The sequence below is a fragment of the Bactrocera tryoni genome, chromosome 5 (assembly GCF_016617805.1).
Source record: "Bactrocera tryoni isolate S06 chromosome 5, CSIRO_BtryS06_freeze2, whole genome shotgun sequence".
Taxonomy (NCBI): Eukaryota; Metazoa; Arthropoda; class Insecta; order Diptera; family Tephritidae; genus Bactrocera; species Bactrocera tryoni.
In genome coordinates this window covers 10,239,102-10,261,157 of record NC_052503.1, presented here as the reverse complement: position 1 = coordinate 10,261,157, position 22,056 = coordinate 10,239,102, and the positions used below count along the sequence as shown (strand labels likewise).

At 35.0% G+C, this 22,056-nt stretch overlaps 2 protein-coding genes across 9 annotated transcripts; both read left to right on the top strand.

Moving 5' to 3' along the window:
• The first annotated feature begins 1,609 nt into the window (after positions 1 to 1,609).
• LOC120778073 lies at positions 1,610 to 2,837 on the top strand. The gene is made up of 3 exons (XM_040109764.1): positions 1,610 to 2,052; positions 2,178 to 2,318; positions 2,389 to 2,837. The coding sequence occupies exons 1-3, from the start codon at positions 1,949 to 1,951 to the stop codon at positions 2,576 to 2,578; spliced, it is 435 nt and encodes a 144-aa protein (XP_039965698.1). The 5' UTR covers positions 1,610 to 1,948; the 3' UTR covers positions 2,579 to 2,837.
• A 1,438-nt stretch (positions 2,838 to 4,275) lies between these two features.
• Positions 4,276 to 21,673, top strand: LOC120776498 (beta-2 adrenergic receptor). 8 transcript variants are annotated; one of them, XM_040107184.1, is made up of 6 exons: positions 4,276 to 4,349; positions 5,353 to 5,496; positions 15,482 to 17,199; positions 17,281 to 17,424; positions 18,973 to 19,231; positions 19,376 to 21,673. In XM_040107184.1, the coding sequence occupies exons 4-6, from the start codon at positions 17,292 to 17,294 to the stop codon at positions 19,950 to 19,952; spliced, it is 969 nt and encodes a 322-aa protein (XP_039963118.1). In that variant the 5' UTR covers positions 4,276 to 4,349; positions 5,353 to 5,496; positions 15,482 to 17,199; positions 17,281 to 17,291; the 3' UTR covers positions 19,953 to 21,673. The 8 variants fall into 8 exon arrangements, with proteins under 8 accessions (XP_039963118.1, XP_039963117.1, XP_039963122.1 ...); XM_040107183.1 differs by having other exon boundaries at positions 4,286 to 4,498; XM_040107188.1 differs by having other exon boundaries at positions 4,286 to 4,544; positions 5,353 to 5,478.
• Positions 21,674 to 22,056: the final 383 nt, after the last annotated feature.

Here is a 22,056-nt window from a genome sequence, read left to right as displayed (position 1 = left end):
CCTTTTCAGGTGTGCAAGGCGCCTCATAATATATAAACAACTGACTGCTTTTCAACCTCTAGAAATAAAATCAGCACAAAATATGTAAATTTTTTTGAATTATATTAAATTACAACAAGGTTGGGGAAAATTCGGCTGGAAGAGATTAGGATACGAATGAAATATTTTTTGACTTAATAAAATTTATCTTCATTATTATTCCAGACAAGTTTGATTTAAGTGATTCAATTTTTTGCAACTTCATAAGACCATTATAACACCACATCCTATCCATCTGCGGATTTTTTCGGATTTGGCGGATTTTTAGAGCCTGCAACAGGTCGTGCGGATTATACAAGGTGGGTTCCAAAGTAAACAGGACTTTTTGAACTTAGCGCCCATCTATATAGGTATCGACTGGTGCGTTAGAATCTGCAATCTTTATCGATTGTTCAGTGAGAATTTCATGACATTTCATTGATTGGAAGTGAAGTTACTGCGTTTTAAGTGTCAGTATGTTTGTGTTATCGGTGCGAAAATGAGCTTCGAACTAAGAGCAAACATTAAATTTTGTTTTAAAATTGGTAAAATTTTACCGAAACATTTCAACTGATGAAACAAGTTTATGGCGATGATTGCCTATCCCGTAGCAGAGTGCACGAGTGGTTTCAACGTTTTCAAAGTGGTCGTGAGGACATAAATGACGATCAACATGTGGGCCAATCTAAATAGGTGATCACCGGAAATTCCATCGAAACTGTGCCTGAATTCATCAAAAATCAACCGAAATTATCATTACAATTCATGGAAATGGAATTGAACATCTCCAAAACATCGATTTATCGCTTTTTGACAGAACGTTTGGGCTTACGAAAGGTGTGCGCACGGTTTGTTCCGCGCAAATTGACTGACGACCAAAAATTGCTCACAATCCAACATTCGAAGGACATCATTAAAGAGGTTTATTTGACCAAAAATCACATTTTAACCATTAACCACTCCCCGTATTCACCTGATATGGCACCGTGCGACTTCTGCATTTTCCTATAAAGGGAAAGTGTTAGGCAGACGTAGAGGCCATTCAAAAGGCTTGCACCGGCATACTGGCGGCCATACTCGTTCGACATGCTTTTGGACCGTGTAAAAAGCTGTATCAGGAGACTATTTTGAATAAAATAAATTGTTTTTGCCGGAAAAACCATTTATTCTGTTTTTTTAAGTCCTTTTTACTTTGGAACGCACTTTGTTCTTGTATGTAGTTTTCAAAGGAGAGAGCGAAGATAAAGAAACTACTGCTATTAGATCGACAAAACCGATACGGAGTTTACAATTAAATTGTTAACCTTTTAGAGATGTGGATGTTGGTTTTTAATTGATACGTAAAAACTAAAGGTGAACAAAACTATTACACACTGTAGCAACATGTTGCAGAAGTATAAAAATATACGGACTAAGAAGCTTGAATCTTTAATTTACTATTCATTAGTATACGCATTCCTCTTTTCATATAAAACTTTCGCATGCCTTTTTAAAGTAACATTTTCAAATATCCGTATCTGCTTGGCGTTCCGAATTGTTTTTCATTCCCGACTGCTCAGCGAATCCCGTCACTTTAGAAATCTTAAAAATTCATTCAAATTATTTCAAAAACATTTTTAAAATTAAATTTTCGTTTCCTCTCCTCTTTTTTGTACATCCATTTCCCTTTACCATATTTTGTTAAATTTTTATTTTGGACTCTTCTGGATATTTAAACAAACATACATAATAAATTCAGGACTTGGTCCAGAACGAAAATTATTTACGGAATATATCCTAGTCATTCTTTAATCTGCAATCAGTCCACCAGGAATTTACATACGGATCATAATATTTACTGATATATTGGACAAAGGAGCAAATACAGTGAAAAGATACGGAGAAAGTTACGAGGAGCTATACATACATAAATACGTCAGAATAGTTTAGTATGTCACGGTTTTTTACATTATGGAAAAGCCCGGAAGATGGCGTAAATCGAAAATCGGATAAAGTTTCAAAATTTGTACTCGACGTCAATGAAACTTTTAAAATGTAAGTACATATGTTGTCATATTATGTATGTATATTAATTAGCTAGTATATTTCGGTATGCAATTATTTGTTTGATATCAAGAATGTGAAGAATTAAATGTTTCTGATTCCTTTATTATCTAAAGCTTCCTGAACAGCTGCAGTTGGTTTGTTTATGCTGTAGCCGCCTTCCTCATCAGTTGTTGTATTTACTATTACGTGTATGATTGCAAGCGTCGCTTAGAGCTGCGGCGCAGACGTCAAGAGGTTCAACGCGCTAATGAAAGGTGAATTACCGTACAATATACTATAGCAGGAGTATTAAAGTTATAAACCTATTATCGCTTGCTAATTTAGAGTACCACAGAGAAGGCGACCGGGCGCTATCTACAGAGATCATGAGATCTTTCGAAATGTTATGCGCACCGTTAGACAATATATTGGTCACACAGAAGACAAGACCCAATTGAAGCCTTATGTGCTTCGTCGCACGAGGAGTGGTGCGATATATGGACGATTTTCTACTCGCGAAGGTGTGGGCACATAGAATAGAACTTTTGAGATTACACTCCTTTTGTGCTGATGATTTTCGGTAAAACTATTCATATATCAAGCTGTCTAATAAAATCAAAATGTACAACAAAACGTTTGTGCCAGTTTCCATTTGAACAAAATGCTCGTATTCAATGTTGATTTAAGGTTGAATTCCTGTAATCGAGTTGTTGGGTGGAAAATCACCAGCTCCAAACCCTCCAAACATCTTCTCACCTTATTCGACCCTATTTCAGAAAACCATACAACTTTGTAAGTATTCGGTGCAAGTAATTCAAAAAATAGGAAACTGATATCTGAATTGTGGATTGTATAATTGCAAAACTTCAGAAGATTGAGCAATATAGATTTTCACGTCGAAAGAAATAAGTTTTTCATATTATATTGTTGATCGAAATACTAATGGTGCAGCATTTTGCTATGAATGCTAAAATCTTTAGAAAGATGTATGTATATAGAGATGTGTTAAGAACATTAAAAACAGATTAATTCTGACTATTATACAGGGTTTGTCCGGTCAGTAATATGGCTGATTTTCTTCCGCCGCGACTGTACTTCAGAGCACGCGCGCACCGACTGGATTCGGTAGAGGGCGTTCCTAGCTACGAACGAGCGGCTGGTCAGTTGTCTCCGAGCATCTGGAGAGTCAGGACAAACATTTTTCGGCGACATGTTTCTGTGAGTGTTGCGAGCGGAAAATGCAGCGGTCCTTAGAGTACGCGGTTAAACCACGACAACGCCACGGCTCCCACCGCCTTTCTTGTGAACTGCTACCTATCCAAGGCCGGCATCCCAACGCATCCATAGCCGCTGTACAGCCCAGATGTGGTCCCCCGGACTTCTTTTGTTTCCTTGCCTGAAAAGGCCGATGAAAGGCAAGCATTTTAAGACGACAGAGGAGATCCAAGCAGCATGTACCTCGGCTCTCAAGGCTATTCCGGAAAATGCCTTCCGTGACCCTTAAAGGCTTAAAAACCGCGCTGGCAGCGCTGCATCGACGCAGAAGGAGCCTATTTTGAAAGATTTTAAAGAATTGTAACGATTGGTTCAATACATTTTTTTTTAGTTAACCCAGTCCTATTACTTTCCGGACAAACCCTAAATTCAAAAATAGGTAGGAATCACATCTTCATTCCTAGGACATCGCACTTCTAATGTTTCATATGATGTATAGTTTGGTTAATTTTGAAGTAGCCACTGCACAATGTGGAGTACATTTTTTATGTACACATGCATGTAGCTCCATTCTAGCCACTTTTTTAAGGATGTGCACAATGCCTGCAAGCACACTGTTGAGCAAGTGAACACGGAATACCGTGAAAAATAAACAAAACCATGTGCCTTTCTCACCCCTAGCAGCTAGTGACAAGCTTTGCTTCCAGTGCCAACTAGCTTTCAAGAGTATGCTTTGCAGTATGGCGCATGCGCATGTTTACAATTTTGGCACATTGGCAAGGGAGCGAGGCCGCGCAAAGCTTTTACGACAATAACATCAACGGAGCATTTGACCTGCACTACGGGCGATGGGAATTTGTATGCCAACAACAATTTCGTTGGAGTTCTCATATACACATATACATTATGGCGTATATTTGTATGCATATATATGTACATACATACATACGGATAGCTGGCATGTTAGCTGGCTGCTATTATGGCTTTTCAGGGTTCTGCAAATACTCAGTTGATGTTTAGGCCCAAAGCGGTTAAGTCGGGCGCGAAAAAGGACACACGCAAAGCGGAGAATGTGCGCGGTTGTGGCAATGGTTGGTGGAGAAAAATTAAATGTAGCCAAAAAAGTAAATGAGCTCTATATAGACAGCCTTCACTGCTGCAGCCGACAACGTTGCTGTTGCTGCGGTCGCTATTAGTGAAAAGTGCCAAAAATACCAAAATCGATAGTTTAAATGAGTTTGTAAGCGACGGCGACTGATTGCAAAGAGGGACAAAATATAAATTAAGTAGTGATAATTATTTGCCTCAAATAACTATACAATTTTTAAATGCTTAAATGAGCTTACATTAACATATGTATGTATATCCTATGTATAGATATACACAAGCATATATGTATGTATGTATATAGCTGTCCATATATATATGAAAAATATATAGTATGTATTTAAAAACTGGTGCGCAGGTAACAAACTAAATATGGCGAACAAAGCTCCAGTTGGAAAGACTAGCGCCTAGACCATCAGCTAACAGCGTGGGTGGCGACGCTTCATGGCCAAGATGCCAACCAGCACAGGTTAAAATTGGCGTGTAAATGACAGCGCTTGGAATAATTAATTAATTTTTTTAATAATAGGTTTTATTGAAAAAAATAATTATAAGTGACAGAAGAATGCGCTCAAGAAAAACCACATTGCACTAGAGCAAAAAAAGAAGCATGTAAACGAGTAATAGAAATTCAAAATAGAGCAGTGACAAATAAAGTTCTTTAGAGGATTGGCTTTAAATTTATTTTACATTCGAAAAAATATATATGTGCAATAAGAACTTTTTTTATTAATTTTTTCTTAAATAAAACCGCATAATACCAGTAGAAATAATCACATTTTGGTCTAATAAATGTTTAGCTTATTGATTTAAGCAAATGTCTGGATTGAAATCTGTCTGCCGCAGAAACATAAGTAGTACGAAGTAGAACAGCATTAACGACAAACGGTTATTATTGTATTCGTTCGCTGCTTAATAATGACCGCTTTTCCTCAATTCTAAATAATTTTACTCACAAATTTTATAAAAGTGTGTTTTTAATTACAGTGCAACAAGCAAAAAGTGTGTTACGACGTTTTTAAAAGACAATTCATATATTGTAAGCGAAAATATCCTTATAGCCAAGGGTACTAACTTAATCCGCTCTAAAGAATTGGCTATTGCACTCAAATGGTAAATGTATGTGTTGAAGTAAGTAATTCAGTTAGTATTAATGTATTATTTTTCTTAAAATCTAGACATGTTAAAAGTAAAACAGATAAAGTCTAGATAATAAATACACTCTCATGTGTTCATAGGTGTCTCATCATTATTTCGTCCTCCCAGTAGATAATGTCAATTCATTGGTTAAGATAAAAATTCAATCAGCTACCGTCTGTTTACCTTCCCAGTAACTACTCCTTTTTATGTGTCAATGTCCTACGAGTTGTCTCGTACTGGTTAATTTTGTCCCGTACTATACTAACAATAATATATGTATATAAATCAAACCTTATGAATGTTTTTAGTTTAACTTTATGAATAGTTTTATAGTATACTTTCTCCTAACCGTTCAATTATCAATTTATAAGCAACGTCTAATCTCGTACTAGTCGCCAATATCTACAAATATATAATAAATACTTGTGTATATGCTTTAATATTTAAATACGTTATGCATATAAGGAATATAAGAATAAGGATGTGATTTCACTCGAGCCCCTTCCACTTCCTTTATTGATTAAACAAAAAGGACGACGAAGAGAACGAATGGCGAGTTAACTAAATTTTCCCACGAAATCCTGTACATAAATATATATACATATGTACCTATTTTTATATACACAAAGCATTTAATAAGCCATGGTGTAATAACACAAGGTAATCTTAGAATTTACAGAATACGTAAACTATTTTCCTTTAATTTGGGAATATACACGAAAAATTATAACACGGCATAGTAGAAGGAACACTTTCTCGATTTCATTACTTTAACACTGATAAAGATTTTTATTATACAAATAACCCGTGAAAGATATTTTCCTTAAATAAAGTATAAATGAATGCAAATTAATTAGGCTGTGAAAGAACATTTTGTTTCTAATACCAATACATGATCCTTAAACTCTGAAACTTTGCTGAATAGATTTTGTAGAGATGTCGTTTATAGTTGATATGCAAATTTATTTCTGGTTATACTATTTGTATTTCAAGTTAAACAACTTACCTGTAGGTTATGCTATATGATCGACTACATGTTGTTGTTGTTGTTGCTAATTGCCTTATATTCGACAATTCGTTGGCATGCTGATGTTCTAGTTAGAGATACAAATGTATTTTGCACAATTTTCTTGCTTTTCCGCAAAGTTGGAGATTGGCAGATGTCCACATATTTATACCTATGAATAAACAGAGCTAAAATTCGCCTGGAATAATATGCAATGACAGTTCAATTGTTTTCCAACAATTATTATAATAGAGAGCCACATGGTACTACAGATGTCAACATGGTACAACTGTTAAATAGTTCGCTCACAACAGTGACAAATGGTCATACGTAAAACTCATGGGTGAAGAATCCACAAAATATCAACTAAAATAACACATTTAAGTGGACTAAATAGAGTGTACTAAAGCTTTTTTGAGCATAAACGTTTTATACTTTGTATCACAAGTATGACGCTATTTTTGAAAAATATAAAGCAATTTCGCTGTTGTAAGTTAAATGTCTCTCTCGGCTATAATTGCGTAAGCGGTGTCTACGGCAATTAAGAAGAAGAAGAAGTTAAATGTCTCAGTATTGCTGATAAGAAGATTCATGATAATTTTAACTACTTTTTCAACAAAGGGAAAAACAAGCTTCACCCAGTTACAACTAATAATACGTAATAAATTCCATTCGGATATCTCAAAACCTGACGAACAAACTTTTATGATTCCTAAAAAACTTCACCATAAAAATTGTTGGCTCGAAACTGAAACTTTGGTTTCTCAGGCAAAAGCCGTAGAACACTTCATGCATATGCGACTTTTCCATTTTCTCACTGTTTGTAAATCGATCCGCTCTAATGTAGATCTATATATTATATATAAATGAAATTATGTAGACATGTTTTACATAACTTATTGCCTAGCTTTGAGCAATTTTAACTTTAATATCTAACAACGAAGGAAAATTTAATTATATTATAGGACTTTTAATGAACTAGTTTCTTATATGAGATATTTTCATCAAAATTAATCTAACTAACACAAATCTCTAAATTCATAAACGAAATTTAAACAAGAAAAAACGTTAACTTCGGCTGCACCGAAGCTAATGTACCCTTCACTCGTGCATTTATTTTAGTAACTATGTGTTCAGTTTGTTTGGAAGCTATATGCTATAGTAAGCCGATCTGAACAATTTCTTCCCGATAACTCATACAAAATTTCGTAAAGATACATATATCGTCAAATGAGGAAGTTTCCCATTCAAGCATTTGATTCCGATCATTCAGTTTGTATGGCAGCTATATGTTATAGTGGTCCGATATCGGCAGTTCCGACAAAATAAGCACAAATGAGAAAGTTATGCTTGCGAAATTTCAAAACGATATCTTAAAAACTGAGGGACTAGTTCTAATACAGACGGACGGACAGACAGATAGACAGACATGACTAAATCGACTCAGTTCAACATACTGATCGTTCATACTTGTATATATATTTTATAGAGTCTCCGACGCTTCCTTCTGGGTGTTACAAACTTCGTGGCAATCCTAATATACCCTGTTCAGGGTATAAATATTGGATATTTATTTATAGGGTTATGCGGCTTTGACTGAGGTCTTGTCTGTTTTAAGTAAACATATCCACTTAAATTATTTAAATACATTTACTTAACACTCATAACTTACTTAAACACTCATATCGTCCTAAATTAAGGATTTAAAAGCAACTCGAATGTCGAAATTATTGGCACACATTATTACCAAGACAATTCCCGCTTCCAAAACTGTAAAATTTAGTGCTTTTGGCAAGTTTTTTTTTTTTAGTTAGTTATACCCACATAAGGGGATCGCCGATTTTCACACTGTATTGTCTGGTTGCATGTAAGTTTGGTTTACAGTTAGGCTTTAGAGGTTTGTCAGATATGCCCGTTATTCCTATTAGGACCATGTCCACTTTTTAAACAGTGTTCAACCACAGATACCCTTCCTTACTTTGATTTCCTGTACTAGTAGCACAGTTTTACATCTTTATTTATTACTTAGTTATCGCCCATCCGCAATATTGAACACCTCAGAGTACCTAAGTACGCATATACCAAGGTACAACAAGCTATTTCAATTTTTACTCATGATGCAGCTTGCAAGGAAGCAGGGACATTCACCAGAAAATCCACTTGAGTCTTCATCATGATATCTCTGTTACACTGGTCTACAGTGGTTATGTTGCCCTTATTTGTACCCCCAATTCATGAAACTATCAATGATTTTGTAAGATTTGCATTTCAACTTTAACATACTAAGTATGAAATTTTTTTACAAATATATCCTAATACGTTCTACGCTTTGGCAAATTATTTTGCCTTTCCTAACTTGACCACGAATTAAATCACTGAGTTTATTGTGAGGAAAAAGTTTGGGGTACATGTTTCACCGATTTATTGGCATCCATTGGGAAATTTTAAAACGAAAGAGAGATTTTCATTGAGTAAAGTAGGACATTTTGTGGACTGTAATTCTAAATACATATGTCCACATTTGATTTTAGTAAAACCTTAAAATCTTCACCACAATTTTTCGCATATTTTCGGCAACGCACCTGAGAGTAAAAATCAAGTGGTATTTTCATGCTTTTAAAAGATGCTCAAAATATTAATCATGTCTGGAAAACAGGCAGACAACCCGGATTTCAATTCGTCATCCTGACCATTTATATACTATATACATATGTACTATACATAACCCTATATCTATTTCCATTCGTTTTAGGTGATACGAATTACCATTTGGTGAAAAAACTATTATACTCTGTAGAAACATGTTGCCAGAGTATAATAAGGGACATCTATCTAGTAATTCGACCTCTCAATTCCATTATGGCTTAACAGTACAAATTGGCAATGGGAATTTATTGCTTATTCGAAAGATAATAAGTGCAAACCTCCATACTTCAAATAAACGCCTCAACTATTCATAGATAATTAGTTCCTGTTTTATTAATCAAATATGTATTTTTTCATACGTACAAATATGTACAACATATCCGGAGCATCAAACAGTTAATTACCAAACACCTTGGCGTGCTCTGTTGCGGCGTCAACCCATTAGCCTTTCGTGCAAAAGGATACGGCATGGCGGTTCGCGCTTTTTATGGAAATGCGCGGCTGTTATGAATTGTGTGTAAATAAATTCAAGTGTTTCCCCTGTGCAACATAAAACATTTTGCGCGCACTTGAGTGCAACCCGCTAACAACCTGTGAAAAAGCCTGTCTCAGTCGCAATATGTACGCACTTACATATGTATATGGAATGCGCCACGGTTTCTAATCCTGTCTGCGTTTCCGTAAATGCTTGCACAAAAAGGTGGCTTCACATCGCCCCTTTTTGTACATTTCACACGTTAGTTCACAAATTTATTGCAAATACCTTCTCTTTTAGTTAAAATCCGATTTGATGCTCATCGCGTACATAAGTAAATATATCGTTTTGAATTGTAATGCAGATGGTAGATTTAATGATTTTAAAATGTAAAAACCCGACGTGATATATTCGACAATTAATACTTCTCTGGTTAACGTATCTAATCTTATATTTACTTACGTGGGTTTTCATTTCACATCAGAACATTTGTTTAGCATAACGTTTTGCTTCTTTTAAAGATCTCAAGTTCGAAAGGCTGGAAACGCGATTAAGTGATTTATTAACACCAATTGGCCGTATCTCATGTCCTTCATTATCGGCTGAAGTGATCATTGTACGAGTCAATGTAGATAAACAACATCGTATTAGCGCATTAAGGGTGTCCTTATCTTTAATTGAGCGATTTTTGTATGTATAAATAAGTGCATAAGTTGCTAAAGAAAACGCAATTGACATTGATCCACGACGACTGCATTCTAGCTATAACGAAACTTCGTTCAACACTTCAAATGACAAATTTTTACATTGTCCAGATAATTCCTTTTGGGTAAAGCTTGAGGGGGTATTCTTGTCTAGGATTTTGCATATCTTGAAAGTTTAGACTTTCAAAAATATGACCTTGAAAGGATTTTTCTAAATTCGATTTATTTTCGGAGATACAGCCGATTTTGTGACGTGGCGTCCGTGTTCACTAGAATTGTCTCCTAAACTTTAAACGCGTTTTTCTTAAAACTGACTTTTTTCGGAACGATACCCACGATTTCTCAGGTTCTACTTACCGATTTACTTGAAATTTTTATAGAGTCTTCTTTATAGGCTTGTCTATGGTTGGAACTAGCTCCATCCCCAAATTTTTATTTTTATTATTTTTAAAAAATTCGAAATAGTCAGAAAAAGTGATCCAAAAAAACTTGTTTTTCAGGCAGTCGCCATTTTGTAGAAAAAAAAATTTCCCACTTTTCCGTAGTTCCGGCCATTGCGACATTATTCTAGAATAATAATCTTTTCTTTTGGATTCAGATAACTAGGAGGGTTGAAATCATGGGTATGGTCACGTGGAAATTTATAGAGACCCCCCACTTCGTCAGCTCATAATTTTTGAAATTTTTTACTTTTTTTAGTTTTTAATTTTTTTCTGTACTCTTCTAAAATTAACAAATAACTAATAAAAAAATGGATAGTAAAAATATTAATTGCCTTTTTTTACGACACTTTAAAAATTACCTGAAATTCATACTTCTAGACCAGAATACCCCCTTGAGAATGTCAGTCGGTTTTTGCTGCAAAGATGCACCGTTATTAGAGAAACTTATTACATTTTGTAACTTACAGTTAATGGTAAGTGTTATAAAGTCAGCCAATCAGCCGGTTATATTAAAAGAAGTATTGACCCGACTTAACCCATTTTTCACTTACAAACATAATATTACAAAGAAAGGGTTTCCTCGGAATTTCAATAATATATTATCTAACATATTGAAATATATTTTCGGTAAAAAGTCAGTCATAGGCACTGAGGTGCACATCTTTGGTATCTGGGGGCTTGAACAGTTATGGTTCAATTTGAACAATTTTCAGTCCTGAAATGGCACACCTTCAAGGCACTATTTGTCCAAAGTTTTATCACGATATATTCATTAATGCTTGATTTGTATACTGTAAAGTGAAAAAACCAAGTGGAATTTGAAATTATGCTATATGGGAAGCTTCTGATCTGATAAAGAGCTTTTTTAAGTTGAATCCTTATTTTAGATCGAAACCTGAAACTACAGAGGCGTCTGCAAAAAAAATCAAAGTGGAAATAGCGGATACCCTAATGCCCATATATACATAAATTAATGTCACGCATACGCCCCCGTGCCTCTATTTTTTTATACATACATACATATGCACTATACATATGTTCTTTCGTGTGAGATTTTAGTTTGCAAGGGTGCCTTGTTTCTATTGCTCCGTCGCTTTGCATTTATGTCTTCACACCATGCATTTTCGCTGTAGAATCTATGCACATGCAATTACATCCTCGTATATATGTATAAGTATGTGTGTACATATCTATAATCTTTCACATATCAGTGAACACCACAAAATCAATAGCTGCAAATAAACAATGACCAGAAATACATAATACGCTTTGGTCACATCGCCATTGAAAAAATTATAATTTGCTGTATGTATGTATATAGATACATATGCACATATGTATGTACATTTGTGCACATTTGTATATGGTTCCAATTTCTGCTAAATGGCCATAAAATCTTGTCAAAACACTGGCTTTTTTCTGCTTTGTTTTAAAGAAAATGTTTAGCAATTATTAAGGTATTGGTAAAAATATGAGTGTGACCCGATAATGACTTAGCCTCCCCACACGACAGCGCTTTTAACGCAGAGATTCAAAGAAAATTCGTATCAGACGGGATAAAGTTGGAGAATAGGCCAAGATAAAAAAACCGCAATTTGCAAAAAGGATCATTGTTCTTTTCTACATTAAATAGTTATTGAACCAGCCACGTATAATATTATTCTTTTTCTTCTCTATTGGCGTAGACACCGCTAACGCGGCTATAGCCGAGTTTACAACAGTCCTTCTCCACCCGGTCCTTCCAACGGAGTGGAAGTGTAGCCAGGTCCTCTTCTTCGCCCGGCGGGTACTGCGTCGGATACTCTCAAAGTTGGAGTGTTTTCATTCATTCGAACGACATGACCTAGCCAGCGTAGCCGCTGTCTTTTAATTCACTGAACTATGTCAATGTCGTCGTATATCTGCAGAGCCTTTCTCTCGAAAACTCGTAATGCCGATCGTCGCATCAGATGTTGTCATCGTCCATGCCTCTGCAGCATATACATACATACATATGTAGCAGGAAGGGGATGATGAGTGACTTGTAGAATTTAGTCTTCGCGTTGGATTTCGAGACTGACGTTATTGTTGGTGTTAATGCTGGTTTCAAGGTAGACGAAATTAGCAACGACTACGACGAAGTTATGACTGTCAACAGTGACGAGTACTGTTTGTTTATTGACAGGAGATATTTCGTCTTGCCCCCGTTCACTACCAGACCCATTTGATTCGCTTTCTTATCCGGTCTGGAGAAATAATACTCACATCGCAGTTGTTGAAGTCAATAATATTAATATCATCGGCGTACGTCAGCAGCTGTACGCTCTTATAGAAGATTTTACCTGCTCGATTAAGCTCTGCAGGTCGAATTATTTTCGTCAGAAGTAGATTAAGAAATCCCACGATAGGGAGTCACCTTGTCTGAAACCTCATTTGGAATCGAATGGCTCAAAGAGGTCCTTCCCGATCCTGACGGAGCTATTGTATAATATTATTACCTTAGTCTTAATTAGAGGCCAAAACAAAGTTCGCTGACCGCAAAGTATGCGCCAACTTATAAAAGCTTCCGAAGCAACTTTTATAATTTCATATATACTCTTAAAACAACATTCGACTTGGAATTCATGCAATTATAAATGAACCTCGCGCTCAGATGTACTGATTAATTACTTCTATAAAGACTCAGATATTTGCATACACAGGCTTGCATATCTGAATGTGTAGCGAGCACTCAATTTATCAAAGCGGAACGCCGTAGCCTAAGACTAACGAGTTGACGACTCGTATATTTCAAGCTCCGTCACCGTTTGCTACCGAACCTTGGCGCCACAAAACTAATTAATTATTACGAAAGATTTGCATTGTGCACCCAACGTCACGTGACGATTTCAATATAACGGTGATTCAAATTCTACTAGAAGAAAGGGCGATAGCAAGGCGCCAACGGATTGTTTTTGTTTACAGTTCATTGGCGCAATGATGCCCATTTGGCCATGCAAAACGTGTACTTGCTGATGTTCAATTAATGTCTGTTACAAATGACGTAGGACATTGTGTAGATAGCTTGTGTTGTACTGCGTGCTCCTTGAAGGATTATTACTACATAGGTGTTTAGCCAAGTTTGTTTTTATGTACATATAAGTATGTCGTGACACAAGTTCAAGCTAACTCGGCACAGCTGAAGATTTCTTGAATATAGAGTAATAAAAAACCGAGCAAAACCTGGTCCCGCTGAGTGGTAGAGTGCAGTTCTGTAACTCCTTCCTCGGATTGGGTATATTTTATAATTGATGCTAATTTGGTATTACCAATATGATAAGTAACAAAACAAAAACTAATCATCTTTTCAAAATATTCTCAATTAAGGTCTACTTTTGCATGTTTTTCAACCAATTATCGAAGCACTTTTGACACGCAGATTGAGGTATATTCAACACCTGCGTTCTGAGCCGCCTCTTCGGATGTCGAAAACGTCGACCTCACCGTTTATTTTTTTTTCGTACGGGTGTAAAAAGAAGGTAATCAGTGCCAAGTCAGGACTTCTCATCAAATCGATGTTTTAAGTGCTCAAAATGCAATTTTTTCAGTCGCTGCCTGAGAGCTCGCATAGTCGTGGTGACGAGCGATCCGTATTAAATGATTGTTTTCCTGATTTTTTGAAAGGCAACTGGCAAATAAATAGTTGTACCACACAGAATTTACCGTTTCCATTGTTCTAGTCGTAAAGTTGCAACATGCCCAGTTTTTTCCAAAAAACAGCCAACCATTTGCTTGGAACTGCTTCGTGTGCGAACAACTTTTCTTGGATTCGGCACATCTGGAAACATTCATACAGCCGCCTGTTGTTCATTTCCGGGCTTATACTCGTAAATCCACTATTCATCACAACTATTCCACTATTCCTCATAACGGTGTTTCGAAATACGTCTATGATAGTATTTCGAAGCACCGTTATCGTATTATTTTAACATTGCTCTTGACCAATCGCCACGAGACTTTTTTGAGCGACCGACAAGGTGTGCAGAATCCATCAAGAAAAAACAATAAAACCAAATGTTCATGCAATATTAAATTCATGCTAGTCCCACTTATATAGCCCTTGTTGTCTCAATCTCGATATTCATGAAATTCGTCTTGGAGTGGTCTAAGACTTCGATTGGGTTTACTATACCACGAGAAACACTGGTTCTTGATGGAACTTCATTGTCAAAAATTTAATGAAATTGAAGTTTATCGATCCATAATTGCTGAGTTAATTCAAGTCGAAAGTTGTAAAGATGATCGCGCAAAAAATACGCGCCTGAACTCCATTGTTTTAGCCGATATGAATATTTTAAGTTACTTTCAAGAACGCAAATAGTGCTCATATGTCAAAATACGATAAAGTTGTGAGTTGCCAGATTGCAACACTAGGGTTGCCAAATACCGAAATATAAAAGGCAACCCGTACCACGTATTCGATATTTTTCTTGATCTGCTAAGTACTTTTGGTAGCTGGTTAAAAAAATGCATATAAAAGTCTTAAAGCTGAATATTTTTCTATTGTGGTTAAACAAATTTTGACTACCCGAGACGATTTCCTTTGGTTCGACTCGAAAAGCAATTATATAAGTAATACAAATCAGTATGTTAGTTTTATTACTTAATAAACATACACTTAAAAAGTTTAGACACCAGCACCATTCACTGATTCATAACTTCTTTATTGTCTTATTACACACAGGTATCTCAAAGGAAGCAATCACCATCATTAGACGGAGACTGGTTACGACAAGATCAATTCCTTGAACCGTATAGATAAACTGGAGCAGCCATAATCACGTTATCGTTGATATTATATTTATGCTTGTTCAAGGTGGACATTAAAGACACGAAGATTTGTGTATGATTGAGTTAGTCTAAAAATATTTAAAGCAATATAAGGAAGTACACTTTGTATATACTGCTGATCAATCGTACTCAAGAGGCATTACCACTTAAAAGATGCATCCGTACAAGTATCAAGTATAAACATATATTCAAATAAATACCAAAAATAACAAAAACAACAACAACCAGAAATATTTAGGTGCTGTGCTCTATTTATTATACAAATATGTAACTAATATAACCGTTAAAAATATAGCTTATTATAAACTGTTTGCTCATCAGAAGCAACAAATCAAACTCTTCCATAATTAAAGCGCGTAAAATTAAATTTAAGATATTTTACTAACTCGACACACAGACAATTCGCGGTGCCAGCAATAGATGTACGTAGTAGGTCGAATTATTACCAAAACAAACAGTTTAGATTTTAATTCTCTTTCGCGATATTTACACTGTAAGCCAAACATTCACATTAGGATGCGTTTGTAATTGAAATGAATGTTTTCGTAACAACTGCAAGTCTATTAATCTAATCTAAAGTAATTTAATTAGAAATCTCTTAAAACAAATGGTAAAAAGCAAACACAATAAAGTGAACATTTAAAATAAATAAAAGTAAAACCAAACAACATTTATTAGCGCAAAGGAAATATAGAGTTATGTATTTGCTAAAAGAAGTAAAGAACTTTGTATAAATTATATGAAACTAATGCCCTTAATCAAAGTGTTGTGAATTTCGAATAAAATCGGATATTTAATGTAACCAAAGTAAAATTACAACGCAAATGACTTATGCATTTCTAATTGCATATGTTTTAAGTATTTTAATAGTTTGAGGAACACAGTAAAATGCATGCTATTTAAATAAACGAATATAATCAATCAGCTTAAACCGAACATTATCGAGCTTCAGAAGAACAACGCGGCGCCGCACAACCGCGCTGAGTCTAAATTAAAAAAAAAAACTTTAATTAGAAGCATATTTTAACAAAAACAATTAGACAAACAACATATAAGTAATATAAAAACGCATACACTCACTTAAAGCGAAGCACGACGAAACTAAAAGTTTCCTCATATTTATACTCAATCTTAACCCCAAGCCACGGTAAGAAGCGCCCTCACACAGCTGACTTCAGCAGGTATCTTTATTTTAACCAATAATTCTACAAACTGAAAATGCTTGTGCTTTAACGAGTAGTAGTTGTTCGAGTGCATATGTGAGTAGTTAAGCAGGTTAAGATATAATTTGCCGAGTGCAGCCGTATTTGGCTGTTTGGCTGTTGGCCAAATAGGCTTCATTTTAACAAGGCACTTGCCCTTCGAAAGTTAAGGGAGCATTCACATACACCCGCATACATACACTTCTAAAGGGAAACGACCTTCGCGTGCACCGAAGCTTCGTGTCGTCTACGCTTTGTTGAACAATTCGCTGTAAAAAGTGTTGAGACAACTACTGGAAAGGCAGGGGTGCAAAGCTGCGAGTACAAGGTGAAGACTATCACACAACCGCATCGGAAAGCGGACAGTTGTTTTGAAATACGAAATGAAAGCGTCATGAGTGTATATAAGGTTAGCAGATGTTTTGAAACATCATACAATCAATTTGTACTTTAAATGGGAAAACTTTGAACACTTGCTATTCTCTCATAGGCCATTCGAAAATGCAGGAAATGAGTTACCTGCAAGATAATTCCAAATTGGAGGCACTTACGAAAGCTGTACTCATCTCCATTCTCGGCGTCGCCATCGTCATATCGAATCTTCTCATTATAGCCACTTATGCCAACTTTAAAGGTGGGTTCTTGTTATTATTATTGTTAATCACCGACGGGTATTCTGTATTTGACAAACTCAATCAATTACTTTTGCAATTGAAATTTATGAAAACTATCTGTATAAAATATATACATATGTATGTACTATACTATATGAAATTGTAACAGGATGCTACGTAAATGAATTTGGAAGAAGGTACGGCGTCGCGCCGATGCATGGACAATAGTAAAAATGTTTAGTTGTAGTTTAGAAAAGCAATTATTTACTTGAGTTTTTATTTTGATGCGCGACACAAAATGATGCTTTTACAGAGAATTTACAAAACAATATTTTTACTGCTCATTGGAAAATTTGTTTTTATATGTATGTGTTATGTATATAGAAAACATCCTTCATTATCGCGATCATAAAGTAATAAGCTATAAAATATTTAACTGAAACAAAACTGCCACGAAGTAATGTATGGCGTCCGGCGCGCAGCAGCGATACAGGAATCCGCTTTGCGCATGTCTACCGATAGTAGTTTGTGGTATTACGCATTACAAGCATTACACAATATTTTTTGTTAGTTTTGGAGTCTGCATATGTACCGAATTCCTTTATTGATCTTGATGCGTTGAAAAAAAGTAATCGCAGAAAATGTCGAAAAAGTCAAAATAGATGATGTTAAGTGTAACGATTTTATCTTTTATCACAACGTGATAATTAAGTTTTCAAAGCTAAATTTCTATTTGTAGATAAAAAACCATTCTAATCTACTATTTGTGCATTAGCAAAAAATATTATATGTGACCTGGTCTACGGAAAGGGGGCTTAGGTGTCAAAAAAAGGAGAACAATTAATGAGATAACGAGAAACTGACGATTATTTTTAACAGCTTTTCCCAGAAAACTAGTTTTCGCACGTTAGCTCCCTTTTCGTAGACCAGGTCACATATATCACATCGTTATGTAAGTATTTATGTTTAGTAGAAGTGTTAATATTGCTTGAGTCGCTTGCTGCAAGAAAGTATACGAGTACATCTGCATATGTTGGAACCGAGATGCGGTCAAAAATTGTCTTTACTAGCCCATAAAATACCTGAAACTGATTCCCAGACAAGGTTCTAATACGGATAACCTACTGTAAATCATTTACACATTTAATAGAATAATAGACAATTCTGGCAATAAAAATCTTCTTTATACAAGTATATCTTCAGAAAGAAAGGATTAAGTGGTTATTCCTTTACTTCCTTAAAATAATAAACGCTCAGATTAGAATATATATTTTTTTTGTTAATGGTTTTGATATATTCACATTGATTTCCAGCGAAGATGAACATTCAAAATTTGAAGCTGGCAATTTACAAAACAAACAATAAATTGTTAGATTTCCGATATTTATCTACAAATCTAGTTATTTCAACAATTTTTACGTCCAATTGGTTGGTTCATGGCGCTTCTTTATTTATTTACTGTTTTCAATACTTATATTTGTCTAATGTGTGTGTAGTAAACAAAGAAATTCATCCAAGCTTGAATTACTAATTTCAACTCCTCTGTGTTGGATATTATATGTCCTTAGGTCCTACAGAGGTCATCAACTACTATCTGCTGTCGCTGGCTGTTGCGGATCTACTTTGCGGTTTATTGGTTGTGCCCTTCTCTGTGTATCCTGCATTGACGGGAGAATGGATGTATGGCGATATTGTATGCCGCTTCACCGGCTACCTGGAGGTGACACTGTGGGCCGTATCTGTATATACATTCATGTGGATCTCTGTGGACCGATATTTGGCCGTGCGGAAGCCTCTTCGCTATGAGACTGTGCAGACAAAAACCAGGTAAATATAATTATATACTTATACCTAGTATGTATATGTACAAACGATTCTTAACCTACGGTAGAAATCTAAAAACTGTAATTAATTTTTTTTCACCCATGTATGTACATATGTATGTATGTACTTATGAATATCTTCTTGCAGATGCCAATGCTGGATGGTGTTTACATGGATTTCGGCCGCGTTACTATGCTGTCCACCGATTCTAGGCTACACGAAGCCCATCACGAACAATGTGACACATATTTGCATGCTTGACTGGGGCAATATGGCGGCGTACAGTGCAACTCTGGCAATTTTAGTTTTAGGTCCTAGCGTTATATCCATAGTACATAATTATGGTTACATTTTTGTAATGATGCGAAAACTTAAATCGGGCGAACCTATACATGATAAAGAATATGCAACCGCATTAGCTGAAAATTTATCGAATCCTAGTCATATGATGTCATTCGTATTAGTGTTTGCATTCTGGATGTCGTGGTTGCCATGGATGGTGCTGCGCTTCTACGAAGTGGTGACCGGTGATGTTATCCAAAGTACTCTTATTAATTTTCTGGTCGTTTGGATTGGCGTGCTGAATTCATTTTGGAAAATCATCATTATGACCAGTATGTCGCCGCAATTTCGGATCGCACTTAGAGTATTTTGTTTAACAATTTGTTGTAAGACTAAGGGCCGTTTGCAAGCGGAACTAATCGGATTGGACCCAGATGACTAGAGTCGTTAGATTTTCCACAGTATGAACGGTTAAATTAATTTTCACAATTGGCTTACCTTTCCTCAATTTTCCTAACAATTTCAATTTACAATTCGAAATCACACTTTTGAAAAATCATGATGAAGCACGTCTTTATCAATCAGTTACAATCAAATTAAATAAACCATACATACATATACAACTTAGTAGGGCAATATACGTAATTGCATGCCTGACCTATGCATATGTATAATGGATGTAATTCAAATGTGAATTTTTTTTTAAATATTCAATTCTGTGAAAAACTTTGAGCATAAAGCGGTGGCAATGATAATGATAACTACAACTTATTTACTTGTCGGTGCGTTTAATACATACGAAAACGTGCATGTGCATGTCCGTGTCAACATTTGTTGCTCTGCTTGTAGAAAAGTTGGTACGTACATATGGAAACTTTTGAAAATCAACTACATTTTCCTGCATTAGTTTCCAAATGCGATATACCAAAAACAAATTATAATTTTCCTTTGTTTTTATCTCATAAAAGTACATTACATCGTAAGTAGTACTATTCAAGTTTAAGTTAGCTTAAGATTTCGACGTTTTAAAATTCGTTGCGCATTTCGAAATGTGAATGCATCTAAGTATATATTTCCATATTTATGGTATAAACATAAGGATATACATATGTACGTACATACATATATACTTATGGATGAATGTACGCTCATTTCAGAGCCATAGGAACGTACATACAACGTGCAACGTATGTAAATATAGCGTTTGTTATAAATAATTTTTAAAAAATATATTACATAAGGCATTTCACATGATTACATACATATGTTTTTGTAATTGTTGATTTTTTGCATAAAATCGAAAAACACATTGTTATAGCTTTCTATTTATCTCCATGGTTGTAAAATTGTCCCTGAGTGTAGCGGCTTATATGAATAGATTTAGAAATATCAGTGGAATATTTTTTTATAAAAGCAAGAATGGCGATATCCTACCAGATTTCAGATTTCGGATTATACATACATATGTACTTATTTGCTTTACTTACTTAATTCAAAGCACTCAACCAATGATGCAATTGGCTACCTTTGATTCACAACAACATTATAAAGATTACCGCACTTTGGAAAGAGGTGAAAGGGGACACCACACTAACTTCAACTACACCCCTAGCATTCTTATCTTTAATTAGCAGGGAGAGCTAGCGGAGATATACTTATGTTGAAGGCCGAATAGTCAGTTCCAATGGGTTAGTTTCAAGCTCTCGGAGATAAGGCGAATTAAGATCGTTTAGTGGAACAATTAGAACGTAACATTTGTGTTTTCATGATTTTTCGTTTACTAGCGAATTATAAACGCATTATTTGCACTCGCGCTATGCTTTTGTGGAAGCAAAAAACTTACATGAGATACGCATAACATTTTATCCTTTTTCCTTAGTGGGATAAATACAGTCTCCCTTTGAGTGCAGCATTGCGTTTATAAACAGAAAGTTTCAATAATTTGTTAAATACTTACTTATATACATACATACAATCATAACTACATTTATACATATAGGTTTATATTTATGTACGTGTTGTTTAAGTATTTAAGGTATGTTTTTGTAAAATTCGAATTTATTTTGAACATAATAGAAGTTTAGTATTGAGAATTAAGGATTTCATGCGACTGTTAAACTGATGAATATTTAATAAACAATTTTATCATCGCGTTAAACCATATGTATATTGTTTTAATAAAACTGGCGTACATATGTATGTAGTACACCCCAATTTAATATCTTGTTCTTAATTTTAAAATTATATAATATAATATAATATAATATTGGATTGTACCGCTATCGCAAGAAGTTAACTACTGTTGCAACGACGCTATAATACCCTCCACAGGTAAATATTTTATAGCATAAACAGAAATAAATTGATATTTTTCTTCTCGTTACGCTGATCATATATATGTATATATATATACATATATGCATACATACTCATAAGGTTTTTGACGTTTTTTTTTTTTGGGTATTATAAAGATCGTGGTAAACTTAATTCACCCTGTTCAGGGTATAAAAATAACCGGTATAGATACATAGGTATAGTGATTTCAA

Bases quoted from the DNA above. Each gene is read 5' to 3' on its own strand.
- LOC120778073 (XM_040109764.1), top strand. From the start codon at position 1,949: ATGTCACGGTTTTTTACATTATGGAAAAGCCCGGAAGATGGCGTAAAT. The intron at 2,053-2,177 runs GTAAGTACATAT...TATTATCTAAAG, and splicing joins GTCAATGAAACTTTTAAAAT to CTTCCTGAACAGCTGCAGTT. The intron at 2,319-2,388 runs GTGAATTACCGT...TTGCTAATTTAG, and splicing joins GTTCAACGCGCTAATGAAAG to AGTACCACAGAGAAGGCGAC.
- LOC120776498 (XM_040107184.1), top strand. From the start codon at position 17,292: ATGCAGGAAATGAGTTACCTGCAAGATAATTCCAAATTGGAGGCACTT. The intron at 17,425-18,972 runs GTGGGTTCTTGT...ATATGTCCTTAG, and splicing joins CACTTATGCCAACTTTAAAG to GTCCTACAGAGGTCATCAAC. The intron at 19,232-19,375 runs GTAAATATAATT...ATCTTCTTGCAG, and splicing joins ACTGTGCAGACAAAAACCAG to ATGCCAATGCTGGATGGTGT.